The sequence below is a fragment of the Aristolochia californica genome, unplaced genomic scaffold, assembly GCF_029961685.1.
Source record: "Aristolochia californica isolate CCGP_79_NKW_82.1479 unplaced genomic scaffold, dmAriCali1.0.hap1 SCAF_3, whole genome shotgun sequence".
In the NCBI taxonomy this organism is placed as follows: Eukaryota; Viridiplantae; Streptophyta; class Magnoliopsida; order Piperales; family Aristolochiaceae; genus Aristolochia; species Aristolochia californica.
The window spans coordinates 11,243,550-11,270,109 of NW_027181992.1; the positions used below are offsets into that span (position 1 = coordinate 11,243,550).

Below are 26,560 nucleotides of genomic sequence, written 5' to 3' on the forward strand. Positions count from 1 at the left end.
TCTTATCCATGAAAATACAACATCTGCTGAGACTCAAGCTCTAGTTTCCCATGTGTCAATATCCTTCTCATCAGAAATAAGCAGAATAAAGCTTTTAATATAGCAAATTAATTAGTACGATAGAAATTTACACACACATTCTTTTTGTCTAAGTGTTTATCTTTTATTACTTCTTTGCACGTTTGACTTGTATAACTAACTGATATGAGCAGCTAGTATTCTAGAATAAAGTCAAATTCCTCAATATTTTCCAAATTCCTCAATATTTTCCAAATTCCTACCCAACGGGTCCAAGAATGGCAAATGAAAGTAACTGAGATGGGACCTCCAAAATACTAAATCACAAGTGAAATCACAGTTAAAAATCTAATTTAAATGACAAATTCTAGGACCTTTAATCCATAAGTTTCCTAGAGAACCAAGTAAAGAAGAAGAAGAAGTAAGAAAGAAGATGAAGAGAAGAGATGGAATTAAGAGAGAAGGGACAGAAGAGGGGACAAACTTGCGAGAAGTAGAAGCAACCTTAGAGGAGAGGAGTTCTCCTACAAAGTGAGGACAACTCTCCTACTCTTTATTTATAGCTAAAAGTGATTACAAGAGCTACATGAGTATATTTAGTGGAGGAGAGAATTTTTAACTTGAGTACTATGCTTTTTAGTCTCTAACACTCCCCTCAAGCTGGTGCATAAACATAAAAACTCCCAACTTGGAACACACGTTATGAAGATTGTTGGTTGCGACTCCTTTAGTGAATATGTCTGCCAGTTGGTTCTTGGAAGGTATATAGTGCATGCTAATGAGACCACCTTGCAGCTTCTCTTGGACAAAGTGACAATCAATCTCAATATATTTTGTTCTTTCATGAAAAAATAAATTGGATGATATGTGCATTGCCTGGTTGTTTTTGTGCTGCATAGGAGTTGTAATAGAAAAACCAAATACAGTTAGCAAGGATTTTAAGCATAGCATCTCACTCACTGCATATGTCATTGCTCAATATTCCACCTCAACACTTGATCTTGCTACAACAATTTGTTTTTTACTCGTCCAAGTGACAAAGTTACTTCCAACCATTGTGCAAAAACCTGAAGTGGATTTTTTTGTCATTAAAGAACCAACCCCATCGGCATTAAAGAACCAGCCCCATCGGCGTCTGCAAATCCTTCTACATTAACATGTCCATTACATTTATATAGTAGTCCTTGGCTAGGGTTTTTCTTGAGGTAACAAAGGATCCTTTCTAAAGCTTGCCAATGTGAGAGCTGAGGTCGATGCATAAATTGGCTAACTACACTCACATAAAAAGAAAATATCTAGCCTACTCATGGTAAGATAAATCAACTAAGAACCAGTTGTTGAAATTTTTTCACATCCATAGCATTGCCAATTCCAGCATAGCTTTACATTCAGATATGTAAGTGTCAAAAGGTTGACAACCTAGCCTGCCTGGTTCTTTCAATAAATCTAGAACATATTTCCTTCGAGATAATACAATCCCATGGCTGGATTATAGCACATCTATACCAAGGAAGTACTTAAGTAGTCCGAGGTCCTTGGTTTGAAAAACCTTGCTCAATCGTTCCTTAACTTGTTGGATGCCACTTTTATCACTGCCTATTAATATAAAATACATCAACATGAACTGCCACGAGGACCATTCTTTGGTTAAAAAAATTGTGATCCACCCCACATCTCCTGAAGCCGAAACCAAATACAACTTTATTAAACTTATCAAACCATGACGTTGGAGATTACTTGAGCCCATAAATGTTATCTAACCAACATGCCTTGTTCCCCTCAACCACAAATCAAAGTGGTTATGACATGTAGACTTTTTCATGAAGGTTACCATTAAGGAAGACATTCTTTACATCTAATTGATGAATGATCCACTTAAAATTGGCAATAATAGAAAGAAAAATCTTACCGAGTTAAGCTTAGCCACTGAATAGAATGTTTCTTCAAAATCAACGTCATATGACTGAGTGTATCCTTTAGAAACTAACCAGGTTTTAAGTCGAATGCAGCCAACAGAGTTGTGTTTCACACTGAAACTAATTTATAGCTCATTTGTTGTTTGTTAGTTAGTAAAGAAGATAACTCCCAAGTTTTATTATTATATATCACTACCATCTCATCCTCCATGGCTACTCTCCACCTTGGATGACCTAGAGCCTTTTGATAGGTCATTGGTATAACAACCTACGACAAGGTTGTCATAAAAGAACAACAACTCAAAAACAATCTCGATATAATTTGAAATTGAGCGTGAGGTGGAGGTGGATTTAGCACAAGGACGAGTGCGCTTGCGAATGAATATAGGCCTATCATCATATTAGGGACCAAAGATAATGGGAGAAGAGGGAGCACTAACCTTAGAGTCAAAAGACTACAGGGGTGACTAGTTGGCCAGTGGAGAGCCAGGTTCGGCTGGTTCAGGTAGCAATTCCTCATATGGCAGTGGTAATGATTGACCCAGTCACAATAATGTTAGAAATATCAGTCAAGAGGAGGATCGATATGGAAACGTCCGACATCGAGGATCAACAGCGACAAGAGGATAGGGGAAAACCGCCGGCGACGGAGGAAGATGGACCTTGGTGCACGGTGAAGGGAAGATCTGCAACTCGAAAAAGGAGCAGTAGAAGAGGCGAAGCATCGTGGGTTCACGGCGACACGGAAATCTCGATGAAGCAGATTTCGGGCCAGGCAGTTCGTATAATGATAAGGAATGGGCAACGAAGATCTTATATCTCTATCCCGCCTACAGCAATCTCGGATTTTGCCCGCATTTTCGAAGATGGAGACTTCGGGAATGCTCCGAGATTTCGTGAAATCCGTATCGATGAAATTTTGTTTACCGTCTCTGTATTCCAGAAGAAAGGTATCAGAGAGCTAAAAAATCTTCAGAGGAGAGGACTCAAAGTTATGGCGCGCGTGTACTTACCGGAATCTCTCGGCGACTGTCACTGTTGGAAAGAGCTGCGAAGGTCGATACTAGACTCGGCGAGAAAATGTTTAAGACTCCTGAGACGAGGAAGGACACGATTAATCTACCTCCCCGAAATGATCTTCAACATTTCTCCCCCCTTCAAATGTCCATTTCGAAAAACAAACTTCCTAAATCCTCTTTCTCTGTAGCACCCGAAAACCCCCAACAAAAAATCCCCCAAATCCCCCAAACTCCTGATAAGCTCCCGGTCATAAATCTACCCCCAGATCTTTTCGAAAAAGGAAAACAGAAACTAAGCACAAGCCTCATCGTGGAATCCCCCTCGGCGAGATGGAATAGTCTCAGACTTGCTCTCTGGTTCGGCAAAATTTTCTCTCTTCAACCAAAAATTGCGTGGATGGCACCAAAATTGCGTGGATGGCACCCGGGAAGTGGCTGGTTACTATGAAATCAAGAGTGGAAACGGAAGAAATTCTGGGGAATAAGAAATGGCTACAAGAAGAGGAACTATTCGCGGCGGAATGGGAAACAACTCCGATAGGACAGGTTCTCGGCCAATGGATTTCAATCCGTGGCCTACCTATCGAACTATGGACGGAGGAGGTACTCAGTAAAATTTTTACTTCTTTCGGAAAGATAATACAATGGTCGGAATCCACGGCGGATGGCTCCAAACTGGACGTTGCAATGGCTTTCGTCAACCCCAAATGTCACTGGAGAGAGACAAGATACCAAAAACTGAGCTTCGGGGAAGATTTTGTATGGCTAGAAATGTCTTTCGGGGAGATTGGTGTACTGCGGCCACTGGAAGGTCGCCGGACGTGAAAGAGAAGCACTACGCCGGAGACTCCTGCCAGCGGGACTGCGGGACGAGAGGGGATTTTTTCGAGAAGCGTGTCGATCCCGGAAAAAGAGGTACGTCTGTCAGCTAAAATAATTTTGATCTCTGATTCAAATTCTAAAAAAGGAGACGCTGCAGTCGAGGCGTATAAAGGTATTTCGAAATCCCAGAGAACTACCGAGGGTAGCATGTCTGGGCTCTCTTCCGTGTTGCCCCTCCCAGCACTCAACAAACCACACACGGTATCCGATGAGCAATGCACCCATTCCCTCCCCACTTTATTTCAAAATTTAAATCAAAACAAGGAAAAGGGTGTACGAAGTACAAATCCTTTCTCGAAAATCGTGTCTCTTCAAAATCAAAAAATAAAAGGTCAGCGTATCCCGGAAAATGAGCTTGGCTCCGAAATCGAGTCTGACTTTGCACGTCTCTCGGATAATACTGGTCCTTCAACTTACTCAAATTCCAAAAATACCCTCTCCCCTATCTCAGCGTCATTCTTTTCATCCAAACCCAAGTTTACCACTCCTCCCGATATTACAGAAAGGACAAAACAAAAAGAGAAAATAATTTTGAACCTCGAGCCAAGAGCCTCTCATATGCGTCAGCCCGAGGAACCAGTAATCGAATCGGGTTCTGATGATTCAATTTCAAAATTAGGAGAAAGGCAGGAATCCGCCTTCCCCCCGACTTCTGTCTCTCTCGGGGAACGGAATGAACATTCTCAAGGGGCTAGTCTAAGTCTTTTTCAAGGATCTGACATGCAGAGAAAAGATAGATTGGTGATTTCTGCAGAATTATCAAACACTCAGAATTATCAGGCAGAATACCCAGGCCAAGGAAAACTACCTATCATGGCTCCAAGCTCTCCCCCTCTACGAAATACTTTCCAGGAAAGTAAAGGAAATTTGGAAACTAATTTATCTCAGAGAGAAGCTACTAGCCCCGTGGTAAAAAAGAATGTAGAATCGGCTCCTTCTCCCACGGACAGAGCTGAGAGTATTGTAAAGGAACTTCGCACGGAGAAAAAAAAAATATGACGAAGAGACATGGAAAAATATGATGGAATTGGCACGCTTAATGGGCGTGATGTATCATGAACAGCTGAATGGGGACATTACGGCGTTGGGAGTTCAAGGCCAGGGTAGCAAATGATCTTGCTGTCTTGGAATGTCAGAGGGATTGGCTCTACCCAGAAGCGTGGTACGATATCAAGTTACCTATCTCAATGTAAGCCTTCTATTGTCATATTCCAAGAAACAAAGTATCAAGAGATGACAGACGATATTGCCAAGGAACTTTGGGCGTGCCCCTCAATCAAGTGGGCATCGGTGAATGCAATTGGCCATTCCGGAGGTATCTTTGTTGCATGGGACACGACAAAGTTTGACTCTCATAATATCATGGAAGGTCGTTTTTCTTTGGGTATTCAGTTCAGATATCTCTCCACTAACAGAATTTGGTGTGTGGGTGGAGTTTACGGTCCAACTAGTTACAGGGACCGTAGCCTACTCTGGGAGGAGCTTAGTACGCCTCTGGAGAATTGGAATTACCCATGGCTCCTTGCTGGGGATTTCAATGCCATCAGATACTGTCATGAGAAGAGCCCCCCGGCTACTCGGATTACAACCTCTATGCGAGGCTTCTCAGACTTCATTGGGGGGAATGGTTTGGATGAGATTCCCTTATCCGGTAAGAATTACACATGGACAAACAGTCAACAGCAACCCGTATTATCTAAATTGGATAGATTCTTGGCATGTAACAACTGGCTGCAGATGTTTAGAAATGTTATTGGAAGAGTTCTGAACAAGGTAGGCTCAGATCACTGGCCTATCTTGTTGACATCAGTGTTTGAAAAATGGGGGCCTTCGCCTTTCCGGTTTGAAAATTCTTGGTTAATGGAGGAAAATTTTGAGTCTCTTATTGATGGTTGGTGGGATGAGGGTCCAAGTCTTGGCAAAAGGGAGTGGGCATTCCCCCTAAAATTGCGCTTCATTAAAGGAAAAATTAAGGAGTGGGCCACTAGTCGTCATACCTCTTTGATTGCCGAGAAGGCTTCCCTCATATCTCAGATTGCGGCTCTGGACGTGGTGGAGGAACAAAGGTACTTAACTTCTGATGAATTTTCGCTTCGAGTCTCTCTCAATTTTAAGCTCAGCACGATTCTGCACCAAGAGAAAGTTCGATGGAAGCAAAGAGCTAGATTCAAATGGCTAAAAGGAGATGCAAATACCAAATTTTTTCATGCCGTCGCTTCAGCAAAAAGGAGGTCCAATCGAATTACCTCATTATGCATTAATAATGAGGTAACGTCGTGTCGGATCTCAATAACTAACGAGTTGGTTAAGTTTTTTACAGAACTATACTCGGAGGAGTGTACCAGCAAGCCGAAGCTTACACACATTTGTTTTTCTCGCATTTCCCCAGCAGCGGCAGCACTAATTGAATCTCCTTTTTCTTCGGCTAAAATTGAGCGGGCGGTCCTGGGCATGGAAAGTGACAGGGCACCTGGCCCAGATGGTTTTAATGGAGACTTTCTGAAAAAGTTTTGGGCTCGGCTGAGAGAAGATATAAGTGCTATGATACACGGCTTCTTCAGAAACGGCATCACATACCACAGCATTGGCGCGTCATTTATCACTTTGGTGCCGAAAAAAGCATGTGCTGAAAAACTTGAGGATTTTCGCCCCATCAGTCTGGTTACGAGTGCATATAAAATCATTGCAAGAATATTAGCACATCGTTTAAAGGCAGTGTTGCCCATCGTCATTCACAGAGGTCAAGGTGCTTTCCTAAAGGGGAGAGAGATTCTGGATTCCACAATGGTTGCACACGAGCTTATGGATCATTTCAGGTGTAATCAGGACCCAAGAATCGCCCTAAAGCTTGATCTCGAAAAAGCTTTTGATAGAGTAAATTGGATCCTACTTGATGAAATAATGGAAAAAATGGGATTTAGTGAAAGATGGCGATTTTGGATTCAGAATTGTGTGGGTTCAGCATCATATTCCCTTCTACTCAATGGCTCGGTATGTGGATACTTTAAAGGAACCAGGGGTATTCGACAAGGGGACCCTCTTTCCCCACTCCTATTCAACATAGTAGCAGAATTCCTGTCCGTTATGTTCTATTCAGTGGTCGACCTTGGATGGCTACCTCCAACAAGTCCGCACCGGGCTTTTAATATTCCGATCCTTCAGTACGCAGATGATACTATTATTTTTGGACTCGGAGATATGCACAGTGTTAGGAGGATAAAGGCAGTATTGGGTCTTTTTGAAATAGCAACTGGGCAGAAAGTTAATTGGGGGAAAACATCTCTCATAGGATTTAATGTGGACCAGGAGAACCTTGCAGAGATGGCAAGTTCATTTGGTTGCTCTACTACTGCACTACCTGCCAAATATCTTGGTCTCCCTCTCTTTCATGGGCGACTTTCTAAGAACTTATGGAACCCGGTGTTGGAAAAAATTGAAGCTCGTTTAGCAACTTGGAAGGGGCGGCTCCTCAGCAAAGCAGGTAGATTGATACTCCTCAAGTCATGTATTGCTGGCATACCAAACTATGCGCTATCCTTTATGCCCTGCCCGTCATCGGTATGCAAAACCATGGATAAATTGAAAAGAAGATTCCTTTGGAGAGGTTCGAGTGATTCCTTTAAATATCACCTGGTTAGATGGGATGAAGTTTGTTTGCCTAAGAAATTAGGTGGACTTGGGATTCGAAAATCAAAAGAACTGAACAAAGTCTTGCTTCTTAAGTGGATATGGAAGTTTAACACAAATTCATCAAACCTTTGGAAGGATATGGTTCGTACCAAGTTGGGTTGGAATTCTTTATGGTGGATGTCAGGGGAAATCGGAGAAGGCTATCATCAATTTGGAGATCTCTTCATTTACTTCTTCCAGATTTCTCCTCAGCTTGTAGATTTTTTGTGGGTAACGGCAGGTCTCTTAAATTTTGGGACGATTGGTGGACAGGACAGGAACCTTTGAGAAACTCTTTTAGCAGTATATTTCTTATCTCCACTCAAAAGGAGATAACAGTGGCAGATGCTTTCGAGGGAGGTGTTTTGAGTCTCCATCCCAGAAGGGGTCTTTCTGATGTAGAAGCAATGGAAGCAAGCCGCTTACTGGATTCTTTGAATCATGTCAGGATGAGGCCTTCTAATGCAGACAAGCTCATATGGTGGCCTGACAAAAGCGGTAAATTCTCAGTTGCATCTGCATACAGACACATTAATGGTTGGGACCCAACGCAGAGGGAGCTTGATATTTATTTTGTGTGGCGGCTTTGTTGCCCTCCAAAAGTAAAATTCTTCATGTGGAGTGCCTACCAAAATAAGATCCTTACAGCAGATGTGCTTCGAAGAAGGGGTCACCCCTCAATAGACTTGCTATGTCCTCTTTGTAACATTGAAGAAGAATCCGCCAACCATACCCTGTTATTATGCCCATTTTCTTGGAAGGTTTGGACCTCTATCTTTTGCAATTTCGACTTGTAAATATGTATCTCTGCAGATCTGTTCAGTTTTAGCAAGTCAATCTATGGTTATCCCCTTCCTGGGCTCGGTAAAATGATGCTATCGGCATGTGCCAGTTTTGTGCCATGGGGGATTTGGAAAGAACGGAATAGGAGGAGGTTCGAGGCTAAATTTGAATCTAAGAAAAATGTAGCGGACAAAGTGATGGGCCAAATATCCACCTGGCTCTTGACAAAAAAACCTTTCAGTTCTTTCAAGGGCACTTCTATTCGTGAAAACTGGAGCAATCTAGCAAAGATGCATTTGGGGACCAAGACTCAAGTTATGAAAGGGTGGGCGCCCCCAGAGGTTGGATACTTAAAGTTGAATTTTGATGGTTCTTCTCTCGGTAATCCGGGGATAGCAGATTTCGGAGGTGTGATTTCAGACTCATTTGGCAACCAGTGGTTTTCTTATGCGGGTCCATTAGGCATCTCCGACTCAACGTCTGTAGAGCTTCATGGTCTTCTCAACGGGCTCCGGATCTTCAAAGATAAATGTAGTGGCCCAATTCACATTGAAGGGGATTCCAAGGTAGTCATTGGATGGGGCCGTGGCACTTCTTTTCCGCCATGGAGGCATTGGGAAATTTTCCAGGAGATTTTAGAGATTGCCTCCCTATTTTCTTGTATTTGGTCTCACACTCCGAGATCTGCAAATTCGGCAGCAGATGTGCTTGCCAAACAGGGAGCATCTCTTCAACATCTTGTTGTTACGGATATGCTCCCTATCTCTTTGTAATTTTTTGTTTTTAATGGATTACATCTTTATCAAAAAAAAAAAAAATGATTGACCCAATGGTGCAATAGGTCTAGGCATACCTGGAGCAAAGTTGAAGTTGGGTGGAGCACTTGAGTAGAATAGCTAATCTTGGAAGAAGGTTACATCTACTAAAATAAATGTCTTGCATAGTGATGGCAGGTAGCAAACATAACCTTTTTTATTTTTTGAATATCCAAGACATATACATTTTAGAATTTTAGGATCAATTTTGGATTTGGTGGGAGAAAAATTATGAACAGAGCAAACATAGTCAAATACCCTAGCAAGAAGGTTAACAAGAAGGGAAAAGGGTTGAGAAAGGGTGATTTGTTCTTAAGAGCACTGAAAGGCATACTGGTAACGAGATAACATGTTTTAAAAACTGCGTAGGGCTAATAAAACTAAGGAACATTCATTGACCCTAATAAGATCTGAGTGACTTCCAAGAGGTCTATTTTTTTGTTTGGTATTTTTTCTATTCATTGCAAGGTCATTTTGTTGGGGTGTAAAAGCACAAAAAGTTTGATGCATAGTTGCTTTTTTTTTCTCCAAAGAGATTGAAATTGAGAAAAGAGGTATTCTCTAGCATTCTCCAAACGAAATGTCTGATTTTTTTTGTGAAATTTTGCTTCAACTAGAGTGTAAACTTTCAAAGATATGGAACAAAGATATGGAACACTTCAAAACAATCTCCCATTAAATAGAGCCAAGTAACTCTCATACAGTCATCTACAAAAATAAAAAACTACCAAGAATAAGTGATGTTAGGGACTTGAACTGGCCCCTATACATCGGAAGGAACAAAAGAAAAAGGATGAGAACTTATTCTTTAAAACCTAGGAGAAAAGGTACTTCTATGGTGCTTTCTTAATTCACAAGAATCACAAGGTAAACTAGAGACGGTCTTGAGAGAGTGAACTAGAATGTGTATAACAGGTTATGATGAATGACCTAGCATGTTGTGCCACTAGATTTCTTGTTGAATTGAGGGGGCGACTACCTAAATCACCTTCTTGTTTAAGTAATAAAGTCCACCTCTTTCATAGCCTCCACCAATCACCCATTTGGTATTCCTATCTTAGAAAATACAGTAGATATGAAAAAGGATACTGTGCAATCAATTGTTTTAGTTATTTGACTAATGGATATAATACTTAAAGGAAATTGAGGGACAAAAAGAACACCATTTAAAGGTAAAGATGAAGAGGAGAGGAAGAACCTATACCTTAAACATGTGTTTTTGAGCCATTAGCAATGGAAACAAATTTTTAGAGTAGGACAAGGGGATAAAGAGGAAAGATTACCTTTTTCCCAGTCAAGTAGTCAAAGGCTCCTGGGTTAATAATCCAAGGTGATGAACTAGAACAGGAAAGCAGAGAGGTAGTACTTATTGTGGCATGATTGTTGAATAGGCACTTAGAGGTGTGGCAAACATACTTTTAAGTCTTTGGGGCATCTCATAGTCTTCTTCAGTGAAATTCTTATAGGCTGGAATTGTTGTAGGCTTAATTTTTTTGACTCAGGAGTAGTCACAAATTGATGAGCATTAGTTGGTTTTCCATGTAGGTTATAGCATCAATCTACTATACAAATAGTAAGTGCAGCTACAAGTGTTGGAAGATCACTCACATTACAGCCTCTACCAAAAGTACGTTGTCCTCTACCTTGTCCTACCTCGACCGCAGCCAGTGTTGTGTTGTCCTCTACCTAGAGATATCATAGCTGATGTATCTTGGGGGCCGGAACTAGGCTCAATAAGCTTGGCTGGAATATGAAGCATGGTGGCACAAATGTCATCAAAACATGGCTTTGAGAGCAGAACTGAAAATTTGAGACTTAGCCAATCAAGATATGGTTGTAGGTGGGCAAGGCAGATTGCTCCTACCGAGTCTTCTCTCTACTTCTCTTGAATTGCTATGTCAGTAGAGTATGGTTTGGTCAGCTTCCACTCTTATAAGAATCTTCTAGACAGAGTAAAGTGCTCATTGAGATTGTCTTCTTACTTGGTGGTATACATGGCCTGAAAAACATCATAAAGTCTCTAAAGACTATTGGTACTTGCATGAAGTTTAACACAATTACCCCTTTTGACTTTAGTGGTTTATAAGTGACAACAATGTTAGCCACTGATCCTTCCATACTGTTGATGAGCCAATTGATAATCACCGTATCCTCCTTCAGCCACTTCTTTTAGCTGTTATCTTATCCATCAATCAAATGTGGTGGTTTTGTAAGATGATCAGAGAGATAATTGTCCTTCAAGGGAATAGTTGTGACCTTGAGGAAGTCCTGTTTCCCAAAGTCATGAGAAGAGAGCCCCTCCGCCATGTTGAAACAACTACTCTGGTTTCAATAAGTTATAAAAAAGAACTTTATTGGTTTAAACAACAACTCTGGTTCCCAAGGTATATTAGAGAAGAATTCTGGTTTTAATAACTGGCAGATGTAGCCACTGTACCAGCTGAAGTTAAGTGGAAGATTACCAGTTAAAAGGAAGATAAAGTATTGAAAAAACAGAAGTTAAAGAGATTACTAGTTGATAAGGACCTTGGGTGTAGGAAGAAAAACAACCTGGAATTAGGATAAGTGCAGCAGCCTATTAACGCTAGAAGGCAGAGAGGACGGTCAGGCAGAATTTATGAAAAACCAAATCAATAACAAATTCTTCACGATGGCAAGACATATTATGCAGTCAAATATAAAAAGCAAGCTCGGAAGGAAGGGTACAAGGAGCAAGAGCATGGCCAAACAGAATATACCAAGCCAAACCCCTCCTCAATAAGCAGCATCATATCTATCAACTATTTCGCCTGAAAAATGCCGGATCTAATAAAGTGCATAGATTGCGAGGGAATAAAGCAAGTCCATTAATTCCACGTACCCACCAAACATCTCAAACTGAGACTAGTGCACGTGAATCGTATTGTTGAACAAATAGAAAAACAAAAATATCAGTTTCTTAGAGAAAGCAACCTCAGAGGTACGAATCCAGAAGAAAGTAAAGTAAGACCAAAGAGAGTACGGATAAGAAACACACCGGATCATCGGGAAGAGCATTCCCATCATTAAACGCATCATCGACACCAATCTCAGACTCAGGATGGTAGATGGAAGAGACGGATTCAAATATCTCGGGAGGAAGGGGAAGATTTCTGGAGACGAGATTGAGGGCACCGATCAATGTCTTGGTCTTCTGCAAATTGTCAAGAGAAGGAGGGCTCTCGAGCTTGGCGACCATGGCGCCAAGGCAACGGCTATTCGAAATTTAGAAAATCCAGTTAAGAAACGGTTTATTTTGGTTCTGTTTCCCCTTCGGCTTTCAAAATACTGGCGAGTCCTGTCATACGGTAGGCGCCTTTCTCCCCTTTTCTTTCACTCCGCCAAAAACCCTCTCTCACTTTTCTCTCTCCCAACGAATCTAAAGCCTTTCGTCTAATGATAAAAAAACTCAAAAACGAAAGAATATATTAAGTGCCGATATGTAGTCCGCGAGCTACGGTATCTCAGTTCCCTCCTTCCTGAAGAGCAACTGGCTACGTCCCATGGTTCCGTAGACTTTAGCCAAACATAGCGGTCGATACTCGGGAATATGGCACTAGGGTGCACCGTGCACCTAACGAAGATGAAGAAACGTAGGCTCTTGTAGGCTCTCCACCATCTCCCCCATCGTTCCATATTGCCTATGGAGTGCGACCTTCGAGTAATTAGTTAGTGGGTTGAGGTCTCTTGTTTATTAGCAAAATTAACCATGCAAATTGTTCCACCAACTAAGGATGATCATGCACCACATATGGAACCCAAAAAAAAACCATTTGATATTGATTCAATGGTCCATTAGTTGAATAGAAAGAACCATCGGGTTTATCTTGCTCCCCATGTTGATTGAATGTAGATTTAAGTGAAAAATCCAATTATTTGTATACCATTGACTTGAACTAAGGGTCTATTTGGAAACCCTAGAAAAGAAAATGAAAATTTGACTATTATTATTTTCAAAAATAATTAGTGAAAATGAGATAATGATCAAATTCTCATATTCACTAACTATTTTGGGAAATAATAATGGTTAAATTCTTATTTTCTTTATTTTTTTTATTTTTTTTATTTTTTATTTTCCATGGGGTTCCAAACATACCCTAAAAGAAAGAGTCAAAATGAGCAATTGGTTAATGCACTTTGTAAAATAGATCGCTCAAGGAAAATGAAGAAGTGAGACTGAATTGTTTTTTGTTTGTATACTTCTGTAGAAAGTGTAGTCGAGTATAATTTTCTATATTAGGGTGATTATAAGAAAGTATAAGAGAAACTCATTCATAAGATCGATTTATACTAAATAGTAATAATAGGGCCATGCACATTTGATACCTTTTTTAGAAAATAATTTTTTTATTTACATTTTAAATGTTTTGCAACAATTTTCCTACCAGACCTCAAAAAAATCTTAAAACCTCATTGAAGAAAATCAAAATACAAAATAAAATAGGAAAACTTACACCTTATTTGGAGAGAAAGCTAGTCCCAAAGTGTCCCAAATTTGGACCTTGGATGAACTAACAATGCCAAGAAAAATGCAAGAGTTTAAATGATTTGGTTGAAAGGTTGAGTTATTTTTTACTGTATATTGTGATTGTAGTGTTGATTTTGAGGAGGACGTGGACATGCAAAAAAGTACTCAAATGGAATCTATAGTACAATTGGCAAGAACATTGTATTTTTTAGATGTATTAGCAATTTAGATGTGGCAAAATTATTAATTATTATATTTTAATAAAATTAAATGTTTTTGGTTGTATTTTGCATGTACAACTGTAGGTTTTTATATTAAATATTTAATTGAGTTATATTTGTGTTATTTTTATTTTTATTATTATGTTATTTACGTAGTACGTTGGATAATGAATAGTTTAAGAGATGGAATTTAAACACTATAAAAATAATAACTATTTTGATACTATAAAAGTAAGCATTGGTATAATTATTTTACTTTTTATATATTTAATCAATAAATTAATATTATTTTGATATTATTAAATTAATTATTAGTAATTAGACTAACTATGTGTTATATTACTTTATGTTATATCTTTAATTAATAAAATAATTAATTTAATTAATTATTTTTTGCAATTTAAAATCTATCTTAGTTTATTAATAAAAAATTTAAGTACAAGAGTTAATAGAATAACTTTATATAATAAAATATTATTTTTATATAACTATTTGATATTTAGATATTACAAAATTGTAATTTGATTAAAATTTTAATATTGTAAAAGTAAGCATTTGTTTAATTATTATAATTAATATATTTAATTAGTTAACTAATATTAATTTAATTTTCTAATTATTTCATAATTTATCACAAGTTAAAATCTATCTTTTAGTTTATTAATAAAAAAATTTTAAGTAAAAGTTATATCTATTAAAATATTTTATTAATAATTTACATTGCACTGAAATGTCTGGCTATTGTTGCTTGTGATGGTTTTGCCGACTGTACCTTCATCCATTCTGACCCTTCTATCATTATTCAAGTACAATGGCACGCCCACGCCCACACCCAAAGGATTGCCGCCTTGGAAACTTGTAATTTAGCTCTGACTAGGGAAATTCCGGACCGGATCTTCATTATAACCGAACACTTGCTCGTTTAACAACAAGAGCTAGTAGCCCCCGCGTTCAAATTCAATTCATGCATTGAGATATTGTCTTTTTCTGTTTCTGTGTGTTTCTTTTCTAAGTTGCTAAGCTAATTATCATTTCTGTAGGTGATTGTCTGAGGTGCGTTCAGCTCTTCTTTTCATTGAATTAGTTTTGTATGCAAATTAACTGAGGTTTTCGTGTTTTTCTTTTCTTTTCTGGCCTACCCATTTGCTGCCTGTGAATTTCGGTTTTAACTTTTAGTTTATTACTACCCAGGTGGAAGATGATGATTGTTGGGAAGCTGAGAAGGTTCCGAGGGAGAGTACAGTGGATCAGCTGAAACAAGTTGAAGTGATCAACGTGGGAACGTGTCTTGCGTGCCCACGACGCCCCAACGACGAGAACATGAAATTTTGCCGGGAAAAACGCCTACTTCAAAACGGTGCACATTAAATCTGAAATCCGGAGATGTGCAACGATTCAAAAATCCATCCTCAATCAAATTTCTCTTCTTCCGAAATACCGATTGAAATCGTGAGCGAAGCTGAAATGGCTCTGATTGAGGCTGCCCTCGCCGCTGCTGCTGTTCGCTCCTCCGCTGCTGCCACCTTGTCTTATTCGTCGAGTCCCATACGACGTTTCCCGTCTGGGCGGATGCTATCAGGCTGTTCGAGTACTCAGACAGCTCGCGACATTGAGGATTTGTCTCTCCCTGCTCGGGAAAGGGTGAAATCTCTTCGGAGTCTCTATTGAAGCGATTTCGAAAAAAGAGAGGCCTAATGGTTACTGACATCACGACCGCGGTATCGTTTCTTGTTGTTTTCGTGTTTTTGGTTACTGCTGAGCGTGGATTTTGGTTTTAATTGATGATTTAGTAGATATGCTCTTCTGCGTAAGAGCCTGTATGTTGAAAAGAATGGGAACTGGGAGGTTATTCTTGATTACCAAAAACAGAATCAATTTCGTGATCTGTAGTAGCCATTTAAACTTATGTTTAGATCCATTTATTGGTTGTAATATTGGACGCTGGCGCATAAGAATTTGGCTTCATACCTCATCCATCTGCCTTTTCACTCACTTGCTTTTAATGGAAGAACCGGATATTTCATCAATCTGAGGACCTTAAATTATGTAGAATAACGTATTTTATTTGGGTTGATCCAGAGACTGATCATATTGATCCGACGGCTTCTACATGCCAAAACCATTGTCTTTGATTGAAATTGAAACCAAGTGATTACTTGAAATCATTGTTCAGCTTCAAGAAGGCGTACCGTTGCATTGACCATCACTATTTTCCTGGTTTTTTATTTTTTTCTTAAATTTAAAGCAGCTCGCTTGAGCTCCTAGTCTTGATCTATAAGGGTTTATTTTAACCTTATTGTAATGCCAATTTTGGTTTGTAGCACATTCTGAATCATTTCCAGTTAATAAATCTTTTATTTTGGCTCGTCTGTTCCCAGAGAATATTTTTTTATTAGATAGTACTTTCTCATCCGTCAGCTGATGTGCAAACTAAAATGGTATATCACTTGTCATATTTGTAGAATATTTCGCTTGCTTTTGCATGCATCAATATATTTTCAGATTTGGAAATTTGGGATCATGGAAATTCAATTTTACCTTTTGGTATTTTATGTATTATATTCATAATCCTCTTGTTACCTCTAGGAATGGTGTGAAAAGCAAATGGAATTCACGCTTCTCTATAGAAGACTTAAAGGACTCATGCCATGAAAGCAGGTAGTACACGGCATGCAGAACTTGAAGAGGAGGTGAGCATTATGGTCCTGCTTTGTTCTTGTGATACTTATGGTGTGGCCATCTAGAGTTATGTTTGAAGGCCTTTGAATTATGAAAAGATATAGCTAAAAGAAATCTTGTGGACCGTATTTGATTGAGTTGTGGTTGGGGATGAAATGCTACTCAAACCCAGAGCTTGCTGGTTCTCTACAAAATGTGTTGAGGTGTTGATTGGATATCTAGGGTAACGCAGTGTTCCGGTGCTGGCCGTGAAAGTGGTACCATATTGAGACAAACTCTGAATACTAGATATGATTCGAAAGGGTTAAGGTCACCTAGCTGAGGCCACTAAATGAGTGCTCAGTGACAAAGGAGGGTTTTGGAACATTTTTTTTCATATCTTAGGATGTGAAACATATAAAATGCAAATGTGCTAGCTTCTAAGTTTACTTTTTCTCAACAAACTAAAAAGTTAGTGATCTCCTTCAAAAATCCTTGCAAAATCTACTTAAAAGATCTTGTTGTGGGATTTTCCTTGGCATTATTTCTCATTCCTTTCTGTAAGAAACTAATAGTGCATTGCTAGAATCATTGTATTAGTCATCGCCTCTTTTAAGAAAATCATTATATTAGTAATAGTTTTCCGCTGTTCCTGTATTACATGAACATGCAAGTTTGGTGTTATGTTAACAATGTTGAGTCATTGAGACAATTTTTACTACCAATCTTGAGTTAGCAGCTAAGTGCTGTTGTCTTCTTAAAATGCTGTATTTGTTTCTTATTCCATATTTTTTAGGTATTGATGTGTTGTGTAGGTCAGGTTGGAAGATTCTTGTTCGTCTTCTAATCTGGGCATCGATTTATCTGGAATTGAGGAGTAGCTTAATCTCACAAAAATAGTGAATGTTCAAAACCAGAAATCTGAACCTGGTCTACTTGAATTGCTTGTTTATGATAAACCTTATGACCGGCATTGTATGTTCCCTGTTAGGCATGATAATAATCCTCAAAGCAGTAAACATTTGTTTCTTTTGCAACGACAGATTGTAAAGAGAGTTGAAGTTTCCATTCAATCAGCCGAAGACTCAAGGGCAGTAAAGCTCATGAATTTTATAGCCGGAGCAAATCAACTATTATTTGACGGATTAACCCATGAAATTCCACTGTGAGTAGGTCACTGATTGTCATCATCGTCACTGTCTTTTTCTTTTTTATCTGCTATGCTTTTTCCAACTGTGTCAAAGGCAGCTACATGTGGCAAACATTTTGAAGCCTATCATTTGATTTCCTCTAGGTATTGGTCCCAGCTTTTGATGAAAGTTACACCAGTCATTTAAGGATATCTGAGAGACTGTAATTACTACTCTTATATGAGGCGAATTATGTCGCATCACTATTTTATTCTGATGTCCAAATTTGTATAATTAATAAACGCAAAATTATTGTTCTGTAATATATGATATTCCTGAATCCGCTTATGAACTAATTGAAACAACATGAATTTTACTACCCAACCAACTGCTAGTTTGTATTGGTAACATGTAAAACAGACAAAAGATCGACTAACTTGGCCATTGATTAACTTAAACCATATGTCTGTACATGATAACCTTTTATGAAATGCATCAACAGACTGGTAACTGTTATGTCTAAACTTCCAAGAGTTAATATTAGGCCTTCAAGAGTAACTGAGAATTTGGTGTGTACCATTACAAAATTTTGCTGCTGATCATAGTTTGCTGTGTGGGCCATAATGTACACTTGAGACAACTCCAAGAAGCCAGTATATATCAGGAATCATTGTTGAATCGTTTAAAATCTGTTTTATTTTTTCTTATTTGATTATGTTTGTTTCATTTTGGCTAATTTGTCACATTTCAGAGTAGGCCTAGTACAAGGTGTATGGATGGTTGGAGTGATTGATGAAATCCGAATGTCTGTGACAGAATCTGTTTAACACCCTTTGCTGGTGGACACGAAGACATGCTCTCGACCTACACTACCCTCCGAAGATCAAAAGAGAAATGAAAGGTATAATCTTCTTTTTAGTTGCATCTTGCATTGGTCTATCACGACAGAGTTGAAGATCTGTTGCTACTTGGTCTTCTTATTCAGCTATAATGAAACGTGTTAGTAGATAAATTATTTATGATTGTCTTATGGTTGAGATGGTCTGAAACCATGAGGTACTATATGCATGCAGAAAAAGTAGAGAAAAAAATCTGATGAGAAGATAATTTGATAACTTAGGGCTTATGAAGGAGGGAGAAGGAAGGCTAGCAGTGTTTAGGTTGGTGCTGTGAGTATTGAAGTGCTATAAAATTTGAAAAGTAGTAGGGATGAGAGAAGAATTGTAAAAGAAAGGGAAAGAAGGAAAAGGAGGGAGAGAGAGACTGAACATGAGAAAGGAAGGAGAAATGTGTCCCTAGCTTTAAACATAATAAACGGGGGTATTCTTAAACTTGACACAATTCTGGGAATACTGCCCTAAGGCCTTCTGTTACTTCAAATTTACCCTTATTTTGAAAGTAAAGTGAAGAATTTCACATTTTGTGCATTTTTCCAATTTCTTTCTATTATATAATGGTTTTCATTACATAAAAGTTGTTTTTGATGGTATCCACTCCGTACTATTTGATAATTGGGGTTGGAAATATACTGTCAAATTCTCCAATTTTGCAGCAACTTCTCTAATTTATTTACCTGTTTCTTGTCTATAAGTCCTCGTTTTTATTTCTCTTTGGTGCCACTTGCATGAATAGACTTATTGCAGCTGGATTGGTTGATTTTTGACAGAAATCATGTCCTCATCTCTTTTTTTACTAAATATTTTTATTTTTATTTTTATTTTACACAATGAGAACGACATTAAGGAAGAGGAGTAAGTACGAGACGCTAATCAAGCAATAAGAAATACAATTTCACCAATCCTAACTACATAAAGGAACACAAATAGATAGTGCAATAAGGATTCTAATCAATTGGAGCAGTACTCCTGACAACATGTGTTGCCAAGAGACACTACTACTAGCTTAGCAGTCAGCTAGGGTGCTTGCATTATCTCTTACCTGAGTGCATTTGTGTGGATAATTAAGTAACTTGATTAGTCTCTAGGATGCAGGTTCCAATTCAAGATCATGTGCAGCTTAGATCTGCACATTCACAATATTGCTGCTTGCACCACCCAAAAGAAACATTATATGCAAAGTGGACCTTTTTTTTCTGTAGACAGCTGACCCAGTAGTCTCTAAGGGATTTAATTGGCCAATCAGGAAAGGAATCATTTGAAATGATGGGTATTTTTAACCTATGAATACTTAAAGAGAATAGTTTAGCTGCATTTGCTGGCACTTTAAGTAAGTTGTCATCTGGGACCCTTTACTCGAGTTATCCTGAAAAGCTTCTTGATAAATCATGTTTGAATTTTTTTACAGTCCATGATAAACTCATGTTGGGATACATTGACAACTTGTTTTGTAATGGCAGGTTTCAGTTGATGTGTTACAAGTATCTGTGGGACAACTTAGTTACAAATGACTTTCCATCAACCCATTTTTTGTATTATTTTGGATTGGATCCTCAATGTACTTTGTCCTGTGACGTGAGAAATTGTCTTGCAGAATCCGGTTTGAATTCTAAGGTAAATCTCTCTCTCTCTCTCTCTCTCTCTCTCTCTCTCATAGTTCACGTGATGTTTAATTACTTTGTCAGTTGTTGATTCTTTTGGTTTGAGAAAAGAAATTTAATTATCATGGTGTTCTGCTAACTCTACATGAAAACACTTCTCCCTTTGAGGTTTTTACTCCCATGATGTCTTTATCCCTCTCTTGCAGACACCCAGACGTGCAAATTTACTAGTAAATGAGAGATTTTTTCTCTGCACATAGTTTTGTCTTTGCTTCCTCTCCTTTGACATGTGCAGACATTTGGGGAATTGGTGAAATATTTTAGTGCCACATTTCATTTGCTACCATTCGCTAATGAGCAGCTTCTCTTGAGGTGATACTTCCCACTTGTTTGTATGATATTTTGATGTTTCTTGTAACTTTATTCCATGTGCATAAGGCCATGGACTTCACACTAAGTAGAGGACTCCCCTCTTCGTCTACACGCATATGACAAAAAGAAAATAAAAGAAAAAGAAGATTTTCTTTACTTTTTGCATTTGGTGCAGATACGAATACCAAGCAGACTCGTTCCCATATGATCCTACCTGGGTGAAAAGCCAAATGGAGTGGTGCCTAAAGATCTGTAAAGATCTGGATGGGAGAGCGAGAAGCCAATTATGTTTCAAACGGTGAAGAATGGAAATGCCGGTTCTGTTCATTCTCTTCCAAGTGTCTTATGGGTAACCAAATACAAAAATTAGAAGATGGGGGCCAGCAGAAGTGTTCTACCTAGTACAATATAATCCAAGTCCAAATGTATGTTTTAAATGCTGATGGCGATTCAACCATTCAGTCTCCACCTAGTGAGAGCCTGGAGAAATACATTTTTTGTGCATTTGAATCAATAATGAAGACCTGACATCAACATACCATGAAGAAGCTACTGCATGGGAATGAATGCAACATCACCCGGGAATCAGTAAAGCTCAAAACAAATGCAACAAACCACTGCCTTCTGTAATTGTTGAGTGGTGAATGGCATGGTCATAGCAGGAGGAAAATTGTTGTATCACTGCTTTGTAAGCCACATTCTAATTTATGACTACTGCCTGTAATAATCCCTATTTACGAAATGTAATTGTTTGCTCCCATTTCTCGTGTCCTTACAAGCCATGATCACACATTCTTAATATTTGCAGAAAGGATGTCAGGATAGAGAATACATGCAAGTAGAGCCTTACTCTGTTGAAAACTTGTGATCCTAGTTGTAGGTCAATATGATGTAGATAGGTAAAATCATTTGAATATAGTTTTTTGGTTTGGATAAAATGTGAAGTTTGTTAAATGTTGTTTATGCATTCTTTTTTCATTTCTATTTTCTGAAAAAAAATCATTAAGTTATCTCGAAGAGTTGACATATGGGTGTACATATTATTAAGGGTGTGTTTGTGCCAACTAAAAAGTACAGGAAAAAGAAGCTATGAGAAAATGTTCTTGTTTGACCAAAAAATTTTGGCTTCCCCTTCTCAAGCCCTAGAATCCAGCCTTCGCTTCCTCTTCTCCATTGCTGAATGCTTTTGTGCTGCCAACAAGCCTCTTCGAGTGTGTCTCGTTAGTGGCGTCTAGATATTTCTCTCCCCCTCTCTCTCCCACTCTTTTTTCTTGCTACAGTTTATCTTGTTCATAAATGGGAACAAGATACATCACAGGTATCTATCCTTATGGTCTCGGATCTGACACATGGATTCGTAGGGAAGAAGAAGATCAAGCCAAATGGAAGGTTAAAAACCCTAAGTTCGTTAAGGAGATCGCACATCCCTGAGCTCATTGAGGAGAACTCAAAACCCTGTTTAACCTAAAATCAATGCTTGACTTTCTCATTAATCTTACCCTTTAAATAGGATTCACCCTTACAAGGTTTAAGATAAAATATTACAAAAATACCCCTATAAATAAAATATTCCAAAAATGCCCCTGTGGTCTAAAACTGAAATAAATAAAGCAAATAAAAGAAAAACAACTAAAATAATAATGTTATTGCATGCATAATATTACACCCCTTGGAAGAAAGAGTTTGTCCTCAAGCTCGAAGGTAGTGTCTACTCACCCGTGCCAACGTCTCTATCCGTTTTCAAGTATCAACTACGGTATCTGTGTCAGTCCTCCGGACTACAAAACTGGAGCATCCAACCAGAGAAGCAATTTTTTTTCTGCCCGCTTCACTTGTTGTTGCATACCCCAATACGGGTAAGCAACTGAACAACAAGTTGAACTATCACCTACGCCACTGGTAACTTCTGCTTCGACATTAACAGTCTTTGTGGGATCTACCCCAATGGTTGCCTCATTGGCAAAATGAAGCATGTCCCCGATAACCTCAGTCGTTGGACCCAGTCTATGTTCAGCAAATTGCCCAACATACTCAACGAAAGTCTCATGGCCGTAAGCACTGAGGATGCTATCACGATATAATCGTGGTCTACTACTTTGTCAAGATCCACCAATTCAAGGTTGCACACTTGGTGAAACTGCTCAGCCATATTAAGAACATATGCAACACCCCCACTCATCCCTGCAGCAAGGTTTCTTCTAGTTTTCCCAAGTACTACTACAGTACCACCTGGCATGTACTCACAACCATCCAACCCCTTCAACCACAACTTTAGCCCCTGAGTTACACACACAAAACCTCTTAGCAACAGTTCCATTAAAATACGCCTCCCCTCCAGGTGCTCCATAGAGAGCAATATGATCAATGACTATATTATCCTTTGGATCAAACTGACTCTTTCTGGGAGGATACACTACAATCTTCCCCTCAGATAATCCCTTGCCTACATAGTCATAGCTGTCCCCTTCTAGCTCTAGAGTGAACCCTAGACAAAGGAATGCACCAAGACTTTGTCCAACACTTCCTGTCAGCTTCACATGGATGGTATCTTTAGGTAGCTCATTCCTGTGGTATCTCGCCGTCACTTCATGATTTAGCATTGTGCCAACAACACGATTCACAATGCGAATAGGCATATCTATGTATACTTGCAGGACACTTTTCAAGGCAGGTATACATGAAGCTATCAATTTCTTATCCAATGCCATGTCCCATGCAAGGTCTTGTTTCTGTACACAATATTGAGCTGCATAATATTTTTCAGTTTGTAGTTGCTGCTGGGGTGCCCTTATTTTCACTGCAATAGCAGCAACAATATGAGAGAGTAGCATCATCTTGGGCTCAAGAGCTCCACTAATGGGACATGCAGTAATATTTGTGTTGCTGTCCTAGTGTGTCAGAATTAGTTCCATCTTGCAGATGAGTATCGGTTGTGCTCACAGCGACAGATAATTGTGTGTCATACCTCACTACTGTTACTACTTTCTGAATAATCAGAACTGGTTTCAGCAGTAACACTGTTGGTAGCACTGTTTTCTGCAGTGTCAAAACAACGCCATACAATCCAGCAATGCATTGGATTGCGCTGGAACAATAGGTAAAATTGGCAGCAGCAACATCGCTATAATTCTTCTGGTATGACTCTCTGACGAATTGCTGTAGCAGCAACAGATAAATTGGCATTCATTGCCTCGGCAAGTGGAAGCCTTCCCATTGATATAGAATGCAAAATTGCCGCTGCACCTCCCCTATCAATTTGCATGATTTCAACCTTGCACCCAACTCTTGTCTTAATACCTCTTAGCATTTCTACATATATCTAGCAAGCACGAAGAGCATTCCAGAACAGTGTACGTACTACAATTATACTAATCCCTCCAAGCTCCTTCAAGTATCTACTTCCTTGAGACACACATCCTACCACTACAATGGATCTACCATCCTTTTTGCATTTTGAATTTAAATTTTCCTTGGTTGATGGACTAGGAGAATTCATAGTACACGTATTAGTGAACCAAGGATCTGCCTCCTCTAGATTATCACGCATCACATATTCGAATGCTGAAAACTGACCAGCCATATATTCACTGTCACTCTGATTATGGAAACATCCAAAAGTCTTCATGTATATGCACTGTGTTCCAGGCATTTGTAGGGAAGAAGATACAAGGGCGCCATTGATTTTACTGGCTCTTTGATTTTTTGGTTTCATCCCCACATTGTCAATTTGACAACGAACATTCGCACAATGACTGTGCTCTGCAACAGAAAAACAGAGTCCCCCAAAAAATTTTTCTAAGACACACTACTGTTCACGGCAATAGAAAAATAAAACAGCATCCATTCAATTTTTTTTGTCCCTTCCCGGAATCCCCAAAAAAATTCCATCTCGGAATTTATACACACCAGTCGGAATTTTGTCAAAACGGTGCTGTTTCTCTGCCTCCCAAAACAGAAAACCCCTAGTCCAAAAATTCGAGCAAGGTTGCTGCTGTTCAGCCCCTTGGAGCCCCTTCACCCCCATGGAAAAATCATTTATACATATCAATTGAGGGCATGTCAGAAGCTTACCCCAAAAGACGTTGATGTTGGTTCCCCGCTGGACTGTCGAGGGAGAGATTGAGAGTGAGAGGTGGTGGCCGGTAGTCAAATCCGACTGGAGTTGTTTTCGACGATGCCGATGGAGCCTCCTCCTCAGTTTCCGGTGGCGAATAGCAGCAAATCGTAGTCTCACTTTTTTCTGATGGTGAACTGCTGGACATCATTGCCGAAATTGAGAATAGGGCTGGTTCGAAGAACTTTGAGGTGGGACAATGAACAGGCCTCTTGGTTCCTCTACAGCAGACTCCGACTTCGGATTTGAGGCCACCCCCAAATCAGCCATTACTAACGAGGTTGTGACATAGTACCCGTCCGATTTCGGCTTTCCAAGGTTTTTCTCGGAGATTTTCATGGTTTCCGGAGTCGGATTTGGGTCACACCCAAATCGTCCATACCCACGACGTTTTGGCAGAAAACCTTTCGATTTCCCCGAATCTTGGTCCCACTGTTCGGCTTTGAATTTCTTTGCGCGAAAATATTAAAATTTTCTGAAGCAGGCCTTTCTGCCCGTTCGGATTTGAAGTAGCACCCAAATCTTCCGGAGGGAATTAGCTGGTAAACAAGACAAAATTTTTAATATTTTTAATTTTTCTTGGTAAGTGGCCTGTGTGCATGTCTGGTTGGAGATTTCAGGTCGTACGACCTTTTCTACAGTAATGAGTGTTTCCTTGTATAAATTTTTTTAATGGAAGTTGTACGTCATTTATGTATTCTTTCCGATTCATTGCAAATACACCATGCACGTACTTCTACTAATTCTCTGTGCATGACAATCCATTTTTTTAGGTATATAAAATGGCTCATTATGTTCCCGTTCTGATACCAGTTGTTATGATTCCGAATCTGATACATGGATTTGTAGGGAGGAAAAAGAGGAATATGAAGATCAAGCCAAAGGGAAGCTTGAAAACCTAGGTTCGTTAAGGAGAATGCACACCCATGAACTCATTGAGGAGAACTCAAAACCCTGTTTAACCTAAAGTCAATGTTTGACTTTCTCATTACTCTTACCCCTTAAATAGGGTTCGCCCTTACAAGGTTTAAGATAAAATATTATAAAAATACCCCTATAAATAAAATATTTCAAAAATACCCTTATGACCTAAAACTGAAATAAATAAAGTAAATTAAAGAAAAATAACTAAAATAATAATATTAATGTGTGCATAACATTCAACCACAGGTTTTAAGGACTAAAATTTGAAGTTATTTGCTTCTACAGTGTTGATGTTTATTATTATTATTGTTATTTTTGTTGTTTCCCAGTATTGATTACACAATTCAATGAAAGATGAAAGGACCGACAAAAAATGTCCCACAAATCATTATTGGTGACTTATAGTAGGACGCACTTAAGCTGCAACTGAAGGGATGGCAGCAAAAGAACTGTCATATTCTCTTGTTAGAGGCCTTCTCAACCAAAAGATGATCCAATTGAAGGGATGGCAGCAAGAAGCTGTTGCTTTAGGTTTGAAATTTGGTGCATTAATGGACCCATGATGAGCAGGGCTGCCCTTGGGGAGACTACTGGAAGGTGAGCTTTTCAGCGAGTGCTTGACAAGATGAAGAGAAGTCCTGAAGGCAGGATATAGTAATTTTTGTTCTCTTCATGTCATTGCTTATTCGATACATCTTTCCCTCTTTTTTATTTCTAGATGATAAGAAGTCATGAAGGGGTGGATGAACTTTAGCTCAACTATGGTACTGCAAGGTTCAGTGTGAAGCAGCGGACTCTGTTTTTCCACTACTACTTCCCATGGGCTACAAGGGCTGGTTTGCTTGTGTTACAACTTGAAAAAATACGCTTGAGAAAAAACATACAGCTTCAGCTCTGCTGCTTTCTCCTTTTCAGTTACCCAAGTTACATGGCCATGGAGCTCCTATAAATTTCTGTATGATCGAATTCTGCTGCTGACCAAATAGCTTATAAATCCTTAGTAGTTGGCTTTCAATTTGTAAATGAATAAAGATCTTATTTTAATTCAACTTTTAT

General features: G+C 39.0%; 1 protein-coding gene and 1 pseudogene across 1 annotated transcript in view; one reads left to right on the plus strand and one right to left on the minus strand.

Annotated features, from left to right (window-relative positions):
* The window catches only part of LOC137959943 (probable ATP-dependent DNA helicase CHR12), a 30,073-nt gene extending 17,576 nt beyond the window's left edge, over positions 1-12,497 (minus strand). The window contains exon 1 of the mRNA XM_068807369.1: positions 12,119-12,497. Coding sequence (XP_068663470.1) covers positions 12,119-12,319 — 201 coding nt within the window. The 5' untranslated portion in view covers positions 12,320-12,497. The remainder of the gene's footprint in view (positions 1-12,118) is intronic.
* Positions 12,498-14,778: 2,281 nt separating this feature from the next.
* Positions 14,779-20,768, plus strand: LOC137959345 (exonuclease V, chloroplastic-like; annotated as a pseudogene).
* The last annotated feature ends 5,792 nt before the right edge of the window (positions 20,769-26,560 follow it).